General features: G+C 41.1%; 1 protein-coding gene across 6 annotated transcripts in view; it reads right to left on the bottom strand.

Moving 5' to 3' along the window:
• The window catches only part of PRR5 (proline rich 5), a 71,562-nt gene that overhangs the window by 39,711 nt on the left and 8,425 nt on the right, over positions 1 to 23,426 (bottom strand). For 3 of the 6 annotated variants that reach the window (XM_075855962.1, XM_075855960.1, XM_075855958.1), the window contains exons 2-3: positions 6,218 to 6,307; positions 1,651 to 1,764 (exon numbers count right to left, since the gene is read on the bottom strand). In XM_075855962.1, the coding sequence (XP_075712077.1) occupies positions 1,651 to 1,754 (104 nt within the window). In that variant the 5' untranslated portion in view covers positions 1,755 to 1,764; positions 6,218 to 6,307. Of the gene's footprint in view, positions 1 to 1,650; positions 2,394 to 6,206; positions 6,308 to 23,426 lie in introns of those variants that run through there. The other 3 variants (XM_075855963.1, XM_075855959.1, XM_075855961.1) reach the window with 2 other exon arrangements.

The following is a 23,426-nucleotide window of genomic DNA, read 5'->3' on the forward strand; positions in this document are numbered from 1 at the left end:
TAAGCTATTATAATACTATTACAAACCAAACATCTGAATGCAAAGCAATCACCTCACCAGCCTTCCAGACAACACAACATGTACATGATTCACATCTTTCTGCAGCCATGACAGCGCCAAGAGGCTGTGGTAGCTGCAGGTTGCTGCCAAGTATAACTGGCATGCTATTACCGGAGTCATTTATCCCCTGCATGAGGTTACTGGTAAATAAAATACTGCAATACATACACAAAAACAGATGGAAAAGCAAATACATGTGGTGCAGAGCTGAGTTTGTCATTTGGCACAACTCATTATGATATCATAGTTTCCTGTTTGTTGTTTTACATAGGACTGCTGATCAACAGACGACATCATCTTATCACGATGTACGAACAATTCAGCCCAAAAGAGTACAATGACAAATTCAGCTCTGCTACACATTTTTCACTATGAATGAGCTACCAGGTATTTGTCTCTAGTATGAAGTTCATTTTCTTAGTGATTTGGGACTTGGACAATAAGGTCTTGGATGAGAAGGGGAATGTTCTACAGATAAAGAAGAGTAAATATAAGTCTTAGGCTGCACTTTGCTCCATATTCATAGCTGTAAAAGTCTCATTTATGACTCTGATTCATTGACACTACTCCATGGCCCTCACCAGCAGATTATATGGGCTGAACTTTGACCTTGGGAAGGGTCAGGTCTGTGTGTAAACCTGGCAAAAGCTCAGACCATGAAATCAGCTCAACTACAACCCCCATCAGTGACACCCAGTGCCCCCCTCGGAGTTGGGACCCCCTTCTATTAGACAGAACTGAGAGCTGCTGCAAACTGAGAGTGTTCTGTAAAACTACACTGCCCCTACAGGGAAAACATGGAAGTGCAGGCAGCTTCACCCAAAGATCAAAGATGATCACTGGGGGTTCCAGCAGATGGAAACCAGATGATCAGCTCAACATCAGGGGAGTTGGCACAAAAAAAGGGGGTTGTTCTAGTTGGGCATCCCCTGTAAGCAAGTGGTCATGAAATTTTCAAATCTATCTATCTATCTATCTCATCTATCTATCTATCTATCTATCTATCTATCTATCTATCTATCTATCTATCTATCTATCTATCTATCTATCTATCTATCTATCTATCTATCTATCTGTCTACCTATCTCATATCTATCTATCTATCTATCTATCTATCTATCTATCTATCTATCTATCTATCTATCTATCTATCTATCTATCTATCTATCTATCTATCTATCTATCTATCTGTCTACATATATAATATAAAACATAATATAACTTCTTTTTCAATTTTAATGTTACTGTTTATTAATTGGAACTTTTTAGAATACACCAGGCAATCGCTTAAAGAACAATTCCCTACAATAAGATCATTATCAGAGCTGCTCCCTCTAGCTGCAGGACTGATCCTAAACCACATCAGGGCAGTCAGTAAAATTTTTATTCCTCCTTTTCTTCTTGCTTCAACAGGCTATAGTTTGCCACGGGACCTCGACCACAGACCCCCCTCACCCATGTAAAAAAACTTGGATCGCTCTAAAGGAAGGGTTCCCAATTATATTACATTCAGGAATTGCTATTTAAGCAGCACTCTTCACATATTTACATATACACAGATGAAGAAATTGGTATTGAATGTGGTTTTACCTGTTCCAGGTGGCGTTGGACCCAGCTCGCTTATGTTGCGTCCCCCGCTCATCCAAGGCTGCCTGTTCTCTTTTGCCCAGGTCACTGAGGCTGGGCGAACTCATGAATTTCGACCTGCGGAGAGTCCTCATGGTCAACGTGAATCTGAGCATTTGCTAATGACAGAATATCCTGCAAGCTCCCACGCTTTGCATTCAGAAAAAAAGACGCAAGATACGTTGTCTGAACACAGCCCAACCGGGGCAGAAACAGACCTTCAATCAGAGTAATGCATTACACAGCAGCTCCGCTCCTAAGCATTGTGTACTAAAAATGCAAAAATTTACAATTTAGTACGGCGGTCCTCCTATGTAGCAGATGAGCTTTTGGCCCCCTTCAGGCATCGGGGCCCAGGTACGACTGCAAACTTGGCACCCCCTATTGCTACACCCCCGGTCTGAACTCTTCTAAGTGTCTTCAGTCACAGCAGTCGAGTTCCTGACTCTGACGGAAGCTCGGTTGAAATAGAAAGAAAGAAGAGGAAGAAAAAAAAAAAAGTTTCACCACCAGAAGGGAAGGAGCGCAGATGTGGAGCACATACAACTCAGCTTCTTCCTAGAGAACCAACATGTGCGGCCATCAGAGAAGTATGAGAAGGAGAGAGAAGAAACAGAAGGTCAGGACAATAGATGGAGAAGAGTCCGGGATGAAACAGGCGGGGGCGGCAGTAATGGGGAAAGTGGCCCCCATAATCACTACCGCAGCCCAGGAATTTACATCTCAATGGTGAATGGGAATATACACTGGGAAATCCTGCGAGAGAGCGGATTATTTTAACCTCTTCTATTCCAGGAAGGATTGAGATTTTCCCTATAAAGCAAAACATTAATATAAGTCCTTGAGTCGTCCCCTTCTGTTAAAGGGGATGCCATAAATGTCTGATAGACATAGGTTCCACCTCTGGGACCCACACCTATGCCGGACCCCCAACCCACCTGGTAGGACGGTTGACATCAAAGTGCAGAATGAATGGAGAGGTGCTCAGCTGTTTTTAAAGCATCAAACGTTTTTTGATGCGTTTTTTGGAGCTGTTTTTTTTATTGAAAAACGGCTCCAAAAACGGCTCAAGAAGTGACATGCACTTCTTTTTACGGAGCGTGTTCTTACGCGCCATTTTTTTAAATGGCCGCGAAAAAAAACGCCCTGTCTGAACGAAACGCAGTTTTTCCCATTGAAATCAATGGGCAGATGTTTGGAGGCGTTCAGCTTCTGTTTTTTCAGTCGTTTTTAGGGGCCGAAAATGGCTGATAACAAGCCATGTGAACATACCCTTCTTTTGAGGCTTCTTTTAAGGCGTTTTTTTGAGGAGTTTTTCATAGTGTTCAAAGGAAAATCAGCCCCAAAAAACGCCTCAAGAAATGACATGCTACTTCTTTTTATGGAGCGTCTTTTTCTGCTCCGTTTTTTAAAACAGTGCTGTTTTTCCCATTGATTTCAGTGGGCAGATGTTTGGAGGCATTCAGCTTCCGTTTTTTCAGGCGTTTTTAACCCTTTAAGTAATAATAACATTCTCTTAAAGTGAATTTCCATTCTTGAATATCTAAATAGGTTCCAATTTTTGGTGCTCATTCATTTCTAAATATATCTTCATAGCGTTCAGAGCTTTATTTTTTAGATACAGAGCTCCAAATCCCCTGTATAGACTTCGATTTCAAACATAAGGTTCTGGCTGCCTGCAGCCGCCACTAGGGGGAGCTTAGGAGCTAACTGTATACTGTTTATACATTGAACTTTGTAATAAATCAGTATGCAGTAAGCTCCCTCTAGTGGTGGCTGCGGGTGGTCAGAATTTTATCATAAAATTCTGTCTATGAAAGATTTTTGGAGCTCTGTATCAGAAAAACAGAGCTCTGACTGCTATGAAGACAGAATTATACAGCACAGAAATTTGGTTCTCAACTGATGTATGTTTAGGTCCAAAGGTTAAATAGTGGAGATTCACTTTAAGCTGTTTCATTGATATATCTGTTTCACGGAAAGCTGGGTGATGGGCAATATTGCCGCCTTTACAGCTTTGCTCTGTTCACAATTGACAGGTTGTATTCCACTGCTGTTCCGTCTAGTTAATAATAAAAAGGAAACCTGGCAAATCCATTATAAGTAGATGAGTGGAAGGTTTTTTCCCCCCAAAATGATCATAGTGAGACTGCAAATGAATCATAAAGGATTCATTATACATCCTGTAAAAACAGAAACCATGATGCCAGTGTGAACAGCACCTTTTATAGGCATTGCAGATTTCCCAGAATCCTGAATATATGAATGCTGGGATTACGTCACTGCATAATTTTGCAGATTTGACATTCAGGAGTTTGGGAAAGCTGAGTGGCAATCCCTGTGGTTGCAGTCACCCAACTTTTCCAGGAACAGATTAGTTAAGAAATGGATGAAGGACATTTTAAAATCTTGAAAGGAGTTAGAATACATATATACCTGCAAGACATCATAATACACACCTTAGCTGCTGCAGAACATCATAAATCACACCACAGCTGCTGCAGAACATCATAATACAAACCTCAGCTGCTGCAGAACATCATAAATCACACCACAGCTGCTGCAGAACATCATAATACACACCACAGCTGCTGCAGAACATCATAAATCACACCACAGCTGCTGCAGAACATCATAATACACACCTCAGCTGCTGCAGAACATCATAATACACACCACAGCTGCTGCAGAACATCATAATACACACCTCAGCTGCTGCAGAACATCATAATACACACCTCAGCTGCTGCAGAACATCATAATACACACCTCAGCTGCTGCAGAACATCATAAATCACACCACAGCTGCTGCATAACATCATACCGCGGCTGATGCAGAAAATCATAAAACAAACCTCAGCTGCTGCAGAACATCCAAATACACGCCTCAGCTGCTGCAGAACATCATAATACAAACCACAGCTGCTGCATAACATTATAATACACATATCAGCTGCTGCAGAACATCATAATACACACCTCAGCTGCTGCAGAACATCATAAAAACCCTCAGCTGCTGCAGAACATCATAATACACACCTCAGCTGCAGCAGAACATCATAAATCACACCACAGCAGCTGCATAACATTATAATACACATATCAGCTGCTGCAGAACATCATAATACAAACCACAGCTGCTGCATAACATCATAATACACATATCAGCTGCTGCAGAACATCATAATACACACCACAGCTGCTGCATAACATCATAATACACATATCAGCTGCTGCAGAACATCATAATACACACCTCAGCTGCTGCAGAACATCATAAAAAAACCCTCAGCTGCTGCAGAACATCATAAGACACACCACAGCTGCTGCAAAACATCATAAATGATACAGGTATAGATATTACTGCCTCCCTGTCTCTCCTTGTAAATGCTATAGGTATAGATAGTACTGACTCCCTGTCTCTCCCTGTAAATGATATAGGTATAGATAGTACTGCCTCCCTGTCTCTTCCTGTAAATTATATAGGTATAGATAGTATTTTCTCCCTGTCTCTCCTTGTAAATGATATAGATATAGATAGTACTGCATCCCTGTCTCTCCTTGTAAATTATAAAGGTATAGATAGTACTGCCTCCCTGTCTCTCCCTGTAACTGATATACGTATAGATAGTACTGCCTCCCTGTCTCTCCCTGTAAATGATATAGGTATACATAGTACTGCTTCTCTGTCTCTCCTTGTAAATTATATAGGTATAGATAGTACTGCCTCCCTGGCTCTCCTTGTAAATTATATAGTTATAGATAGTACTGCCTCCCTCTCTCTCCTTGTAAATTATATAGTTATAGATAGTACTGCCCCCTGCCTCTCCTTGTAAGTGATATAAGTATAGATAGTACTGCCTCCCTGCCTCTCCTTGTAAATGATATAGGTATACATAGTACTGCCTCCCTGTCTCTCCTTGTAAATGATATATGTATAGATAGTACTGCCTCCCTGCCTCTCCTTGTAAGTGATATACGTATAGATAGTACTGCCTGCCTGTCTCTCCTTGTAAATGATATAGGTATAGATAGTACTGCCTCCCTGCCTCCCCTTGTAAATGATATAAGTATAGATAGTACTGCCTCCCTGCCTCCCCTTGTAAATGATATACGTATAGATAGTACTGCCTCCCTGCCTCTCCTTGTAAATGATATAGGTCTAGATAGTACTGCCTCCCTGTCTCTCCCTGTATATGATATAGGTATAGATAGTACTGCCTGCCTGTCTCTCCTTGTAAATGATATAGGTATAGATAGTACTGCCTCCCTGCCTCCCCTTGTAAATGATATACGTATAGATAGTACTGCCTCCCTGCCTCCCCTTGTAAATGATATACGTATAGATAGTACTGCCTCCCTGCCTCTCCTTGTAAATGATATAGGTCTAGATAGTACTGCCTCCCTGTCTCTCCCTGTATATGATATAAGCACAGTCAGATAGTATTGTCGACCCACGACAGTAGTCATGTATACAGAGGGTATATTTGTGTGACTGGTATTATGAATGTAAGACTTACAGAGAACCCACCTTCTGATATCACCAGGATGGCAAATCTGGTCACGTACACTTGGGGATTTGAAAGCTTCAAGACAACAGAAGCCACAATTTACATTCGATCTGTGGAGAAATATGCAAAAATGTAAATGATAGGATATATTATTTAGCATTTCTTTTCTTTTTTTCTTTTTAAATAGCACAATTTTCCATAAAGACTCTTTTTAGATTGCAAAAAACCCTCAAAGACCTCCGAGCATTCAAGAGCTGCCAATTGCTGGTGGACGGTCTAGATGTCAGGCCACCGAATCCCCTGAAGCCAAAGTTTAGCTGCCATCCTAACCGACTCTACTATTTGTGTGAGGGGCATCTGTGGCAGACGATATATAGGGGGCAGCAGTGCCAGGCAATGTGTAGGAGCATCTGTGGTAGACAGTATATGTGGGCACCTGTGGCAAGAAATGTGTAGGGCATTTTTGGCAAGCAATTCCTGGGGGAATCTGTGGCATTTAAGTAAAAAGGGTTTTTGTTGCAGTTTTGCCACGGATTGTGCTGCGGATTTTACCCTACACATTGAATGGGTGAAAACTGCAACACAATAAACATGCTGCAAATCTGCTGCAATTCCACCACGTCTGAAGGTGGCCTTATGGGAACTTCTGTGGCTGGCACATTGTTATGAGGGAATCTGTAGTTCGAGCATTGCTTTGAGGGCATATGTGGCTGGAACATTGTTATGGGGGAACCTGAGACTGGCACATTGATATGAGGACATATGTGGCTGGAACATTGTTACGGTGGAATCTGAGACTGGCACGTTGTTATGAGGGCGTCTGTGGCTGGAACATTGTTATGAGGGTATATGTGGCTGACATTATTATGGGGGAATCTGTGGCTGGAACATTGCTATTAGGCATCTATAGCTGGTTATTTGCGGATATGTGGCTGATGCTGTGTGAAAAAGGCCTGAAACCTATAGATTCCCTCCATGCAATCCAGATTCCCCAAATGGATGTTACTTATTAAAGGGTCATACATGCAAATATATTTGTAATTATGGATATTGTGTTTTATATGGAAAATCGCACCCACTGTTGCAGATATCACACCGTACATGTGTATTGCTGCATATACCGTAGTATGTGTACTAAACATGATCGGACCTAGGACATTACCCGTGGTCTGAAATGATTAATTTATTCTGAATTATAACCTGTAAAAACAATTCCAAAAGATTATGCACCATGAATTACCAATCTAATAAATGAATGCCAAGAGTGCCACCATCTGGACGGTGTCAGTACTGCACAAATAGTTTTTAAAGGCAATTACGGTATTAGTGTAGCAGGGATAAGGCAAATACAGGAATAAACACAGGAACAGAATACATGGTTTATGTTAATGGGGCCCTGACACATCAGAACCCATCAGGTCCACAAGAAGACGACACCATAGGGCAGATCACTTTTTGTTATTAGACATCTGTCCATATTGAAGATATAACTTGTGCGTAATGATAAGAGTCTACAGCAATACTTGCCGACCATCCTGGATAATCTCGAAATAGGAGATTTCCCCTACACTCCCACAGACCAGGTAAATCTCTTGTGTACTGGCAGCCACCACTAGAGGGAGCCTGCTGCATATGTACTTATACTGCTCACATTGATGGGAGCTGTATAAATAAGTGTGTAGTGAGCTCCCCCTAGTGGCAGTTCCTGGCAGTGAGAATTATGTAGTTTAAAGAGAACCTGTCATCAGTTTGGACAAACCTAAACCGCTATCATGGCTATATAGGGGCTAAAGAGAGATTGCAGAACATATCTACGGTAAGTATAGCAGCAGTAATAAAGAAAGCCTTAGACAAAGGAGTTTTAACAACTGCGGCTTATGCAAATTGCTCTCGAAGTGTCCGCTGGGCGTTTCTTCAGCAGTCAAGTGTCCAGCAATCTCAGGAGGTATCTCTTCAATTTAGGCTTGATTGACATCTCTTTGCAGCGAACTTTGAATGACGCAGGAGGCGCCAAAGATATCAAGGAAGCCTAGATGGGTTGGCGCCGAGATCGCTGGGCACATGCCTGCTGAATAAACGCCCAGCGGACACTTTGAGAGTAATTTGCATCTATCTTTATCAGTAAAAACGGCACTCCAACCCCTAGACAGATGTCAACAAAGAGATTTGTGCCTATATACAGTTAATAAAATAGTGCCAGTACTATGTTGGCACTGCAGGGGGCGGATTTATTCTGCTGGCGCTAATAAGGGCAGTACTGTGGCTGCTGTCATGGGGCGTGGCCTTTACATGGGGGCGGAGTTTGCAGAAATAAAATAAAAAATCTCCCTGACGATGATCAATTACACGGTTCAGAATTTTTTTTTGAAGCTCCTGGGCCCCAAATCTGTAATGGGGCCCCTCACTTACTATGGCCCATTTATAATACTGGTGGGCACAGGGTAGCCCAATGCGACTATTAGTGTTCTTTCCGCAGGTCATCTCCTAGCACATAAAATACAGTAATAAGCCAGTGATGAATAATAAGCAATCGTTTCATTGCCGTTATTCACATCCTATAAATCAATGGCCGCTCCAACCAGTCCTGTCAGAAGTCGGACAAGAAAAATAAATACAAGGTGATTACTGATCGTTAGTTAAACATCGGCTTCACTTTCTGCCTTCCATTTATGATCAATAAATGTAATAATCTTATATCTTGTACTGGTCGAGAATAATTCATTCAAATTCACGGATCATGAAGCCCGATCTTTAATGCAGCGTCCCAGAGACGATAAATAATCCCAACAGGAGGCAAAACAACAGGTGATGATTAAATGTAATAAATCTAAGAGACGAAAGACGGAGAAAAACAAGAGCAGAATACACAGTCCTAACGCCGATAATGCAGTACTGCTGGAAATTGTAATGGCGGCCATAAGAGTACCCCCCCCCCCCCCGGCTTTCCCAGAAGAAACAGGTGAATAGACTGTCATAGTGGCAAAGTGCAGTCACCACTAGGGGGAGCTCACTGCATGTATACAGCTCCTATTGAGTTTAATACTAGCTGTACAAATCCATATGCAATTAGCTCCCCCTAGTGGGGACTGCAGGAAGCCAGAATTATATCATTTATCAAGTCAAGAGAATAGAGCTCCCCCATTGAGATATATGAGGAATTTAATCAGTTTAGAAAAGTTGTTTATTAACCCTAATAATTGAGTAGGGCCCATTACTGAGTTTTGTTATGGGGTCCTATGATTTTTGTGTTCCCTCCGGGGAACGGGCTTGTATTTAAAAACATGTATAGAAATAAAGACTGTGTTGGCACTATATAAAAGAAGAACATTTTCTAACCTTCACTTGTGGGAGGGCATAACAAAGAGTAAAAGATAATTCCACCTTAAATGTTAAGGTGGAATTTTCCTTTAAGGACGATTTTCCAGTAACATATTTCCCTATTATGTGCAGTTTTGTTCATTTTACTTAAAGAAGAATGATGACTAAACTTTGTGTGACTAATTTCCTATCTATGTCATTGAAATTCTACCAAGATCATCGTTTTCACGAAACGTAGATTGGACTTCATTTAAAAAATGTTTTTAAAAAATGCCTCAAATTCTTGAAATTCGTCCCACCGAAGGGTTTTGATATGACATATTACAGCATTAGCCGGAAGGATGCAAGTCAGGTTTGTAAATGCAACACACTAATAATTGCTAATAATAGCACAATAACAAGTCCGAGGAACAGCTGCACCGAGGACGACCGCCCAGACGTCTAGTTCAGCCAGACATTTATCTAAAAAGATTAAACTTGTGGAGGAAGTTGCCAATCACAATTACATGAGAAATTAAAAGACACATGCAGAACACTCCCAGGCAAAGTGAAGACTCAATCTAATCCTTACCAACTCTGCAGCTTTCATATCCCTAATAAATATTTATAGGACCTACATTTTCTGCAATTTATATTAATACCTAATCATTTAGAAAAAACAGAACCTTTTAAGGCAAAAAGTGTCAAAAAGATACAAAAAAGTGGCCACTAGGTGGTGCTATTAAGGATGTTGCATTATTAAGAAACAAAATGGCCAGTAGATGGTGCTGTGACAGGTCTTGCATTCAATTTATATTTTAAAGGGACACGCCAGACTAAACTAATACATTGTGTTATGCTTAGAAAAGGCCTGAGGGGGCGGTGCATGACACAATTTTTCTTTAAATCCCTGTGTCATGCACCGCCCACTCAGTCCCTGCTCTGCTGTTCCTTTCTTATGAAGTGATAGAGTTAAACATTTCACACTCTGCAGACAGGTAAAGCTATTATTGGGTTTGTTGACCTCATTCGAATGTTGTTTTAACTCTTTCCTTTCCAAAAGAGAACAGTTTAGAGGGACCATTGCTCTATACTGAGAATAACAGTGTATCATTTTTGCCCAGAGTGCTCCTTTAAATAGTATTTCAGGGTGTTATTAATTATATATAAAGTTATACTTTGCGCTCATCCATCATGATAACTGTTCAAGTAATGATAATATTTGATATTCCAACTTCGGATCAATTTTGCTTGCAATACCATGCCTGAACACATGGTGTGCTGTAAGGGAAACCTGTCAATAAGCAAAACAGAGCACAGGACACACACTCTTTCACATGTAGTATATAGCTCCATCTACTGGTAGAAATATGTAGTGTAACAATGAAAAATTTTTACTTCAGAAAATAAATGTTACTACTAAAACTATAACAGTGCGATGCACGCCATTTATTTCATACAAATATGACCTCCTACATATACTATGTCAGAGGCCCAATGGGGAACCTATGCTTGTAACTTAGTTTAACTTTTGTTAGAAGGTTCTGATGTCAATAAGTTGATCACACGGATTCCTGTTGCTGGAACCCCCAGCAATCATGTGTAATCTATGGCGTAAGCAAGTGTTTAGTTTCCCTACAGCGCCACCACCGTTTAACTGACGCATTACACAATGCCCATTGAAATAAATGAGATGCCAGTGCAATGCACTGGGTGCTGCGTCTACTCTCTGTAACCACTCTGTCCCTCTTCTATTAACTCAGAATTCCCTAAGAGGGTATTTGAAAAAGCAGACAACCCCTTCAAGCTTTATTTTTCTAAAGCCAGAAAAGCCTTTCGCACAGCACTGACAGAAACATAAAGTAAATTTGACAAGAACGGTACAAGGAGCCGGGGGTAAACACTCTTGGATTATGTCCTCAAGTGATCTGCAGATGTGTTTCTTCAGGTACTCATTTGTTTTTAGTTTAACCTGCAATCACCACCAGGGGGAGACAAATAACAGTTCATCTATAACCTACAGAAAAAGGCACTGTAATTGACGAGGATGTCTCCATGGAAGGAGGTTTGGCCTCAGTCAGTGCACGTGTGTGGAGAACTGTACCAGAGGTGGCCTATGTGAGCTGTCTGCAGAAAAGCTGTGTGCAGAGGAGCAGGCCAGTGAGTACCCTGATTGGAACCAAAGCTAAGGAGACAAGGAGTCCAGAGTTCTGGCGTTTGAGCGGCGGTCAGCGCCAGCAAAACAGCAGAACGCCTGGAAGCGGCAATCCATATAGAGAAAAGCACCTGGTGGCCAGAGAGCATAATACAAAGGAAAGTAAAGGGAGCAGCCTCCCAGATTATATGGTGAGGCCTGAGTTGTTCCATTAGACTATTCTGATAATATCTTCAGTTTAATTGAAAGAGGCTGCCGCTAGGAGTAATATATATATATATGTACGATGTTGCTGTAATGTTAAAGTTTGTTTGCTGCGTTCACTTCAGTAAAGTAAGAGTTAATCGCAACGACTGCCTAGTCATTTGTCCCCCGTCCACTTGCCCCCTGCATTAATATAAAGAGTCACGTTCATGAACAAGTATTAATAATGCTTTGGTCACACTCCGGAGGTTTTCATACCTACTCTGACATTTTAAATAGCTGCAGCTTAATACCTTGTGTATTTAACAGAGTGATAATGAGAACGCCGCGGGCGCGCCGAATAAGTGACGGGAATAGATGTATTACTTAGGAGAACATTTACTGGGATGGCAATGGGGTCTCCAGCGGGCAAATAACCTGTAGTGAGACCTGCACACGCAAACACGGCGCAGCCATGGGGAAGTTGGGGCCCGTGGGGTCAGCGGTGGAGCTCCAGCTCAGGTGGGCCTCATTCTTCTTCCCTATGGGCACTGTAAACCCGTGTGGGTCTCTCCCATTTCTCAGAGCCTAACCAAACAAGATAGGGGCATGAAGGGGCGGGGGGTCACCTTTCTTTCCTACAAGAGTTGGGAGAAGCGATGCTGAGCAACCAACAAGCCCTCCTGAAGGGGTTGTGCGGTTTTGTGATCTACCACGTAGGGGTCCTTGTTTAGATTTTTACCACCGGGCCCCCATTTTCTAAGCGCACGGCTATAATGCCAATGCAACCTTGGAAAAATAGGTTAAACAACTTTTTACGGGCCGAAATGTAACTTTTTGAAAAATTGCCGTAAAATGTTGGTTTCATGCTAAATTGCCGTGTGCATTTAGAGGTACATTCTGGCGCTTTTCCGTAAGCGGCAGCTGCGGGTTCCTTTATCACTGACTAGCTGTGAAGGGGTACAGTATATTATGTTTGTTACGGCAAAGCCCTATGGGCCCGTATTACATGGGCTTCCATAGAATGGTGTCTCCATGTGACAATGCTTCTAGGGGAGAATACCTGTGTAATATAGCACGGAACATGCCCTAATAAAAATTAGAGTCACACGGAGGTAGATTATAACCCCATAGCAGGCTACCTGTGCTGTATTACAGATCCATACAAGCTGCGTGCATGAGGCCTTGAGGGCATTTGCCAGTATAACAAACCCCCTCCCAACGCCCATTGCTATGGGTAGTATTCCCCATCAATAAAGCAATATAATAAAGCAATGGATTTGTCTTTGACTCTTTGACTTCTCTTTATGTTCATGTTTAGTATACAATAAAATCAGTTTATAGTCAATACCAGTAAGGGGCCAGCGAGGCGCCAAGCACACGACGGTGACAATGATCAGCTGTGTATTATTTATGTACTCAAATCAAGAATTGGAGAAAGTCACAGGAGGAGACTGATGAAACGCATCTGAGCCTGATCACAGGCGACCTCAATCTAACAGGAAATCTATTACACCGAATGTGGATGATTCAGTCATTATCGTAGACATATTTACACTAGTAGAGGACCAAAAAACAGCATTAAAAGAGGACCTGTCACCGCTCCTGACGTCTATTTCAGAAAATACTTGTAATCCCCATGAAATAACAATTCTGGGGCATCTTTTCTTAGAACTCTGTGTTGTGCCGTTCCTCTGTTATTCCTCTTAGAAATGTATGAATAAATTGACAACTGGGTGTTACTATTCCCTTTTTCAAAGGGGCGTGTCCCTACACTGTCTCACTCTGTCAGCACTGATTGGACAGTGTCAGACGTTATAGGGACACACCCCCAACTGGTTACACCTAATTGTTAATTTATACATACATTTCTAGGAGGAATAACAGAGGTACGGCACAAAACAGAGTTCTAAGAAAACATCCTCCAGAATTGTTATTTCATGGGCATTATAATTATTTACTATATGTCAGGAGAGGGGACAGGTCCTCTTCAAACTTAGAACTGCCCTTCAAAAAAAACGTACCTGTACGTTTTTGAGTCATGCTCTTCTTTTAAAGTCTATTTTAGAAAACCCATATTCAAGTACCGCATTAAAAGAAGGGAGTCCCTCATATGGGACCTCTATTAATGAGCCAGGGTGTCTAACAGCTGGAAAGGATATTTCTGTTTCTCTCTGAAGGACCCAGCACATAAGTGTTTTACAGCCCATTGATTTCAATGAATTCAAAGTAATGCTTCATTTCCCCTGTGGTGGCGCTGCAGGGATATTGAACACTTATTGCTAGGTTCTCCCGCAGATCACATCTGATCACTGGGGGTCAAAGGTCAAAGCATTGGGAAAACTGTTACTAGCTTATCATCAGGAGACCCTTCTAACAATAAGGGATTTTCCAAACCGGAAAACTCCTTTATGTTATAAAAAATTGTATTCGACTGTTTCTTAGTTATATCTGTTTCTTGGAAAGTTAGGTAGCTTGCAACCCCCGAAGGACATAATGGTTGTCACCTACCAAAAACTTGGTGTACCTCCACTTTCCACATCACAGTTTAAAGTGTATAAATTATCCACTTTATGTATCATCTACTGTGATCTGCATCATGTCTCCTCTGTTCACATCCAAAGCTGCATTCAGAATTCTCCTGGCTGCCTTACATTGCAGAGACTGATATTTCACAGCTGAGTGTCCACAACATGCTTTGATGTAATGCATTGTGGGTAACAGAGTGGTTACAACAGGCTCTAAAAAAAAACTTAAATGAAGCTTTGGATGTAACTAGAGACCAATAAAAATAAATGTATTGGTAAAGATTTTCGTTTTTAATGAAACAATGCATTTTCAGCTCCCAAATCCGCCCTTGCACTGGCATTTACATTGTAAAAGTAATTTATAATGCAAAATTAACCCTTTTTCTGCTGGACCCGGTTCCATCTATCTGATAAACATCTGCGGCGTCCTTTCATCTCCTCTCTCGGTAGGTCACGGACCCTGAGTTATCACCATCTATTGAAGTCATATGTTGTACATCAGGTCTGTATCAGCACATCCGGGCCCCCCCCCCCCCATGCTGCAGCTCATGCATTATCATGGTGGGTTTCCCTGAGGCCGGATTCACACATTGCGTTTTTGTTGCAGATTATGATGCAGATTTTTGAGTAATTCTACTTTAGTAATATTGTCTCTAGATAATTTATAGAATTGACCGATCTACAATGTCTACCAAGTACTCCAATGCACCTCAGTTGCTGTAAGTTTACATTTATGTGCAGATGTAGCAGTGTTGAACGTGTTCTTTAAAGGGAAAGTTTATTTTCCGATTGTAATGATTGATTATGGAGTCTTTAAGACTTCCGTCTTCTTATAGATGATACAATGTGACAGTGGTACACGGACAATACGTATCCCCAGCTCTTCCGCTGAATAAAGGGTGACACCGCAATTCTCTACAGAAGTATTGAGATCCATGTGTATCACCTACTGTTTGCTGTGCCTGCAGCAAAACACATGTTTATGTCTAGCAAAAAGCACGCTCAAAATATTTTCAGTATGGAAACTGAAGATTTCCGCAATAAATATCTACAATTCCAGTTGCCACTTAGAATCAACCTCTATACCCCCCAACCACTGTCTAATCAAAGGCTTTACTGACATAGTCACACATAAATGATCTACTTCAAACTACTGTGTAACTCCCAGTATAAACACGACTTCTCACACAATGCAATGCAGCATTGCATGTTTTATATAGACACTGAACCAGCAGGGACTGACAGTGAAATGTAAAGCACGAAGCGTGGCCAGTACATCAGGAGAAGAGCTGTAGGAAATATCGTGTCATGGATATCTCTATAGGCCACTATTACCAGCATGACTAGCCTACATGTACCCTCTTATAGGTCAGGGCTCCTGTGTGTTAGGGTATGTGCACACACACTAATTACGTCCGTAATTGACGGACGTATTTCGGCCGCAAGTTCCGGACCGAACACAGTGCAGGGAGCCGGGCTCCTAGCATCATAGTTATGTACGACGCTAGGACCACTGTCACGTACTGAAAACATGATTACAGTACGGGACAGTTGTGCGGCAGGGACTCCTAGCATCGTACATAACTATGATGCTAGGAGCCCGGCTCCCTGCACTGAGTTCGGTCCGGGACTTGCGGCCAAAATACGTCCGTCAATTACGGACGTAATTAGTGTGTGTGCACATACCCTTAATGTTAAAGTCTTTCCAATTATATGACTTTTCTCAGTGCGCGAGAGAAAAGCCAATGTGGGCCGAAGGATTACGTCCACTATACGAGCCGCTTCCTCTGAGAAAGATCAGATAAGTGTGAAGTGGCTGTTAACCAAGAGTGTTGTCATTATGGCCAATAAAGATAAAAGAGCCATTAATACAAGAGTTTGGTACCCAGAAACGGCACAGATAGACGATCCCTTAAAGTGTACCTAACCTTTCAGGTGACTTTTCAGAATAAGCTGTCATATGTGTGTACATGAGGAATAACACTATTTCTGGCCATTATTTGACTTGTATTCTGCATTATTTAGTAGTTTTCCCCTCTGCAGGCTCTATCTCTAATTCTTAGTTATCTCTGAATTAGTTGGAGGAGCCATAGGGTATGTTCACACGATAGCAGGCATTTACGTGTGAAAAGACAGACTGTTTTCAAGAGAAAACAGCTGCCTCGTTTCACATGTAAAAGCTCCTCCTCGTATTATGCGAGGCGTCTGAGACGCTCGTAAATCTTGAGCTGTGCTTCATTGAGTTCAATGAAGAACAGCTCAAATTACGTGGCAAAGAAGTGCCCTGCAGTTCTTTGCCGAGGCAGTCAATTTACGCGTCGTCGTTTGACAGCTGTCAAATGACGACGCGTAAATGACAGGTTGTCTGCACAGTACGTCGGCAAACCCATTCAAATGAATGGGCAGATGTTTGCCGACGTATTGTAGCCCTATTTTCAGGCGTAAAACGAGGCATAATACGCCTCATTTACGCCTGAAAATAGGTCGTGTGAACCCAGCCTAACTGCTATCATGTCTTCTATACACTGCACACATAGAAGAGGAGAATCCGGCTCTCCTTTCTCTATCTATCACATACGTATAGAAGCTGCAGCAACATGGAGACTATACAGCAGTAATGAGCAGTTCAGCTGTGAATCCAGCACTGGAGTGAGATATAACACATGCTAGCAGTATGGAGGACATAATGCAGCAGTAATGAGCAGTGTAGCTGTGAATACAGCACTGGGGAGAGATATAACACTTACCAGCAGCATAGAGGACATAATGCAGCAGTAATGAGCAGTGTAACTGTAAATCCAGCACTGGGGAGAGATATAACACTTACCAGAAGCTGCAGCACGTCTCTTTGTGTCTCTCTGCCTCTCTCTTGCGGTATGTGCACACGATAACGTCAATTACGGCTGAAATTACGGAGCTGTTTTCAGGAGAAAACAGCTCCTGCATTTCAGACGTAATTGCTCGTACTCGCGTTTTGCGAGGCGTCAATTACGGACGTAATTTGGAGCTGTTCTTCATTGGATTCAATGAAAAACGGCTCTAATTACGTCCCAAGAAGTGTCCTGCACTTCTTTGACGAGGCTGTTATTTTACGCGCCGTCTTTTGACAGCGACGCGTAAAATTACAGGTCGTCGGCACAGTACATCGGCAAACCCATTTAAATGAATGGGCAGATGTTTGCCGACGTATTGGAGCCGTGTTTTCAGGCGTAATTTGAGATGTAAAACGCCTCGTTTACGCCTGAAAATAGGTCGTGTGAACCCAGCCTTACTCTGCTCCTGCTCCCTCCTCCCCCTCTCCTCTCCATAGACTTCTATGACAAATTGTATCAGTGAATTGAGAGTGAGGGGGGAAGAAAGGAGCCTGATAAGTGGAGAAAGAGACATTTTTCTCTAATAAGATATATTACAAAGTTTATTATATTCGCTTGTACTATTGAAGTTCGTTCAAAGGTCACTGACTATTTAAAGATCAAAAAAATTCCTCCCCCAGGGGGGAAGTAAAGAGCAGGGGGCCCCTGTGCATAAGCAGTATGTGCCCCTAGCTCTCCAGTAAGATTCCAGTATTCATAAAACCTTGGAGAACCACTTTAAAGGGGTTGACCAAGATTCGCATACTTGCCAACAGTCTTGATTATTGCGGGACTGTTTCACAAAAGGGGAAGTTTTTGTCATCGTTTGCAATACAAAAGGAAATTGTAAAAAAATTGTGGGGCATCCCCAGGTGGAATAAGGGCACGGCTTAAAATGTCCCGCAATTTGTGATTTATATGTTGGTAAGTATGGATTTAGACCAATCCCCCAAAATCCTGCTCCAGTCACAGTTACCCCCTGACCCTATTGGACTCATGTATGGACTAGATCTCACTGTAAAATCCCACTGCTGTGATTGGACGCCGCCATCCAGGGATGTCGCTAGAGGGGGTTCAGAGGAAGCAATCGCACCTGGTACTTGAAAGGGCTGTCCGCTGTAATATAAATGACACATGTAGGTGCGAGCCTTGTTTTGCATTGGGCCAAGTTAGCTTCTAACACCACCACGTCAGCTTACGTCCCTAAGGGCACAATATTTAATAAGGTCCAGACCATACACAGGCCCGCCAGGGAACTTTAGTGATCAACAGCGTGGGACCGTAGAAGTATTTTGAGGGTCATCGTATTATCTTCCAATGGATGGCCCAGATTTAAAAGGGGTTGTCTTAGGTTAGAAAAACATGACTGCTTTCTTTCAAAACAGCGCCACACCTGTCCACAGGTTGTATGTGGTATTGCAGCTAAGCTCTATTCACTATATTGGAGCTCAGCTGCCATATCACACATAACCCATGGAAAGGTGTGGCACTGTTTTTGGAAGAAAGCAGCCATGTTTTTTTTTAAATCCTGGACAACTCCTTTAGGACATTGTGGAGGAACTAGGTCACATAGCCTGGGGAGAAGAACTGTCTATACTAGTATTTGATGAAATGTGGCGCTCTGCCGAATTATATCATGGTCCACACAGTCAGAATGGGAACTACAAAAAAAATTTACCGTTTCTTTTTAAAATATTTTTATATTTGGCCCCTGAGTGTTTTAATACCTGGATATTTAATACACCCGCATATAAATACATTTAATATCAACATGTCCAACTGTCCGGCACATCTGATAATCTGTCCTAAATACATCAGCCATAAAGCTGACCCTATGGCCTTTAATGGGTCTGCTTTATAGAAATAAGAATGCGGGAAGATATTTTAAGAATTATTTTTCCTTCCCCTCATGTTCTACAAAAACACTTTCCATTCCACTGCTCGTAGATGCGGCCCGCGCTTTGTTCATCCATCAGAAAGGTAACAGACATGAGTCGTCCATTACGTGGTATTTGCTGCTGGACGACTCTCCGTCAGGCTTTCAGTGTTACATTTATCCTGCAAAACCATATGAATTATGGAGGAGACGGGAAAGGAAAAACATCTTTGGGAGTCTCTGTTGGCGTCAGCGCTCTATGCCCAGGACAGTGCCAGCTACATACATAATATACATTTAATATAGAAGCATTGTATTTTTAGAGATTGGATCAAAAGTTACATTAAAATGATTGTTCTTTCGAAATATATCTAAAAAATTTGTGTAAAAATTTGTGTAAAAAAGTCAGAATGGCCAACGTTCTGACAGATGGACAAGGGAGAAATATTTTGGTCATATGTATTATTACTTTTTTATTGTAAAATTACTTTGTTTTACTTATTTAGATTAACGACGGGATCGGCAAAACATTTAATGTGTAAGGGAGTGTCACTACTCTTCCCTGACGGAAGATTTCGGGGGTAAACCGGACCGGGCATGTTGTATTTGAACATGCCAGATCCTTTGTTCTCACAGGAGATAAACTGCCGCCAGAGGTATACGGCAGCGGTTTATTCCCCGGGCTCAGCCAAGTGTGCATGAGTATGGGGCCGGGAAAAATAGCTCTCGGCCGAACGAGCTTTCGGCCGACAGGTATCTAAGGTGTATGGCCATTTCTTCTTCAGGTCTCGTGCAATTCCACATTATTTTAAAATTCTGTGCTACAAAAAAATGGCAGATTATCAGACTTTCTGGATTATCAGATGCCGGATTAAAAATTATATATATATTTTTTTTTTTATTTCGTTTTTTTAACATTCAGCCTCCCTTTAAAGTAGTGTAAAAACATTGCCTGTTGCCCCAACAGCCAATGCAAATTGATCTAATGGGTCATATTGGTCATGGGCCCCAATGGAAGGCGACCTATTTAATTTTTATTTAATTTTTTTATTTTTTTATTAATCAGCGATTCTCTTTTATAACTGACTGTAACCCCATGCACTGAGCCGACAGGTTTTCTATAAATGACACTTGTAAAAATAATACAGACGAGTAAACCTCAGCATATCTAGAATATATTTTCCCTGTCGCTGGATGTGGTGAGCGGTTAAAATGTTCCACTCAATACCTGCAATAACATAAATGGAGCACGGCCCATAAATATGACATAAATAGTGGTTTACAAGGTGACGGTGAGTATTTCAATGTGACATTGAGGTTCCTCTTTGCTACCTTGGGCAGATTTTTCACAGCAGAGCCGGTTTCCAGCACGTGGGCGGCGGGCAGTTCATCCCGTCCTCGCTGAACATTAAACTAGTGAATCAAAAACCCGCTGAACCCTAACACGGTTTCAAAAAATTTCCACTTGAAAACCAGACAGCGACTTCTTCTAAAAGTGGTCGAGTCAATTTGTAACTATGCCGGCCGGAAAAAAAAATCTGAGATCTGAATACAGCTAAAACTAAAATAAAATCAATATTTTTTAGATTTTTTTTTAGATTTTTAGAATGTTAACAACAATGTAATAATAAATGAAATAATATTTAATAAAAAAAATGCTTGCACTTGAAAACTAGACAGCGACTTCTTCTAAAACTGGTTGAGTAAAATTGTCATTATACGCTATGATCTAAATATACATAATATATAAAAATAATATAAATATTTTTTTATTTTTACTTTTTTTTTTAAAATATACTAATATTTTTACAACGTTAACAAAAATATAATAACAAATGAAGAAATATTTAGTTAAAAGTTTTTGTTTTTCTGCTTATGTTTTCTTAGCTTCATTTTTCTTTTCATGATTTATTTTGTATTTTTCTTATAATTTTTAAAATATGTCAAATATATATATATAGTAAAACACACACACACCACACAGGGTTATACAATAATTCTACAAATTGAGGGCCTAAAACAATTAAAAAAAAGTTAACAGTTAAGAAAAATATTTTCTCAAAAATTGTCTTTTGTCTGTTGGATAAATGGACAACCCCTTGAAGTTCTAATCAAAGAGGACCTATAAGCTCTCCTGACATGTCTGTTTTAGTACATATCTGTATTTCCCATAAAATAACAATCTTAGGGCTTCTTTTTTTGCGCCCCATTCCTCTGTTATTCCTCCTGGAAATATCTAAATAAATTAGCAACTAGGCGATACCATTCTCCTTGTTAATGGGGTGTGTCCTTACACACTGTGAACTGTCCAATCACTGCTGACAATGTCAGACTGTGTAGGGAAACACCTATTTGACAAAGGGAATGGTAACCCCTAGTTGTACATTACCAGGAGGAATAACAGAGGAACGGCACAAGAAAATATGCTCCAGTATCATTCTTTATGGGGAATACATGTCAGGAAAGGTGAAGGATCCTCTTTAAAGCAAAGATGTCAACCTATAAAGAGAGAGACACATATTACTCTAGATAAAAATAATATAACTGTATCCCAGGCTGTTACTGGCACCTGTACGATTCGTCTCTGGTGACTGGGTCAGAGTCATTTCATGATACTGATACTTAGGTTAAAACTTGCTGCGTCCTTCCATTTTTAATCCGTCATTTGCAAAACAAGGAAAGGAGCCAGGGACTGTAATGAGGTATGAGGCTAAAAAAGGGCTCAACCTCTCACCACAAGATTCATTTAATTCAGTCACGAGTGCTCATAATTTCCATAGTTCGGGTTTATAGTGGCGCCTAAATCGTATGAAAAGGTCTGGTTAGGTTTGTGTATATGTTATGCCCAAAGAGGGGGAACATAATTGGGTTATCTGGTTTAGGAAACCCATTTTGAAATACCCTATTAGGGGATTCTGAGTTAATAGAGGGGGTAGGGGTCTTTTATGACCATCATCTATGAGCAAGAGTGAAGAAAAGTTACAAAAAAATCTCTCTCACACTGGAGAACCCAGCCCGTCCATGCATTACACAGACAACCTATTGATTTCAATGAGAACTGTGTAATACTTAATTTCCCCTGTGGTGGCGCTGCAGGGGAATTAAACACTTGTTGATAGGTTTACAGCTGTTCGTTGGGGGTTCCAGTAGCAGGACACGTTGTGATCAGCATATCGTCAGGAGACACTTCGAACAAAAGGGGTTTGTCCAAAGCGGACAACTCCTTTAGGGCTGGGGTTACGTGGCAACACAACATCGCCCACGGGAGTATGAAAAGAGCTGAAACCGCCGAGCTATGCTGTTTCCTTAACTCCTAAAGAAGTGAATGGGAGTTACAGAAACAGCGTAGCATGGCATCAATCAGTGCCCGGGCAGCAGCGGGAGCCGGACAAGGTAGGACAGGGGTCAGGGAGCCCAGTTATATAGATAGGTGCAGGCCCCGCATCTAAAGGACATTTATGGCATATCCTTTAAATATGCCATAAATGTCCAAAATGGGAAACCCCTTTAAGCTTCATCGATATAAAACTAGAAAATCCCTTTAATTTTACTTTTAAATTAAAATTTATTTTTTTATTATTTTATACATTTTTTAGAAATATGATATAATAATGAATATAATAGTGAGCAAATAAAATAATCTGTAAAAAAAAATCAGCTTCATTTCACATACTCTACATAGTTGGAAATTTCATACGCCAGTCTTAATATAGAGTTTACTGAATGAAGTCGCAATTTTCCCAGCAAATTGCGTGTTTTGTGCCGTTTGCGACTTTTCTTCACCAGAAAATTATAGTAGAAACGTTCATAACTTTCTCCTTAGTGTTTTTATGCCTTGCCTCCCCGGACTGGCAATTTTGTCTTCATGAAAAATTTAAGACAAATTCATGCAAAATTGAAAATTTTAATCCTGGGAAAGAAAATAGTTTTAAAAAACTCACGGGTTACTGACATCGACGACGGACGGGCAGTTCATAAGAGGTACTTTGCCTTCTGATATTTCACTAGGTCTGTGACTTTCCCCGTTTTCTTTCAACTCTGATTCTACCTAAAATTTTACACTTGCCTGGAGCTTTTTTAAGGGAAGGGCCGGTAATAGACGACCTTCAAGTGTCCTTTACTACAACCTGTATGGGCACTTGGCCCCTTCTACAACTGGAAAGACCAGATCCCTGAAGCTACTCCAGTGACCAAAGACAAAGAGGTAAAAGGTGGTCGGTATTTTTTATTCTTTTTGTTTATTATATATACACTTTATTGCATTTTGCATTTTTGTGCTCGTAATCAATTCTAGTCAATCATGTGACATGAAGTTTTACTCCTAGGGTTGTCCCAGAA

This window comes from Rhinoderma darwinii, chromosome 3 (genome assembly GCF_050947455.1).
Source record: "Rhinoderma darwinii isolate aRhiDar2 chromosome 3, aRhiDar2.hap1, whole genome shotgun sequence".
NCBI classification, from domain to species: domain Eukaryota; kingdom Metazoa; phylum Chordata; class Amphibia; order Anura; family Rhinodermatidae; genus Rhinoderma; species Rhinoderma darwinii.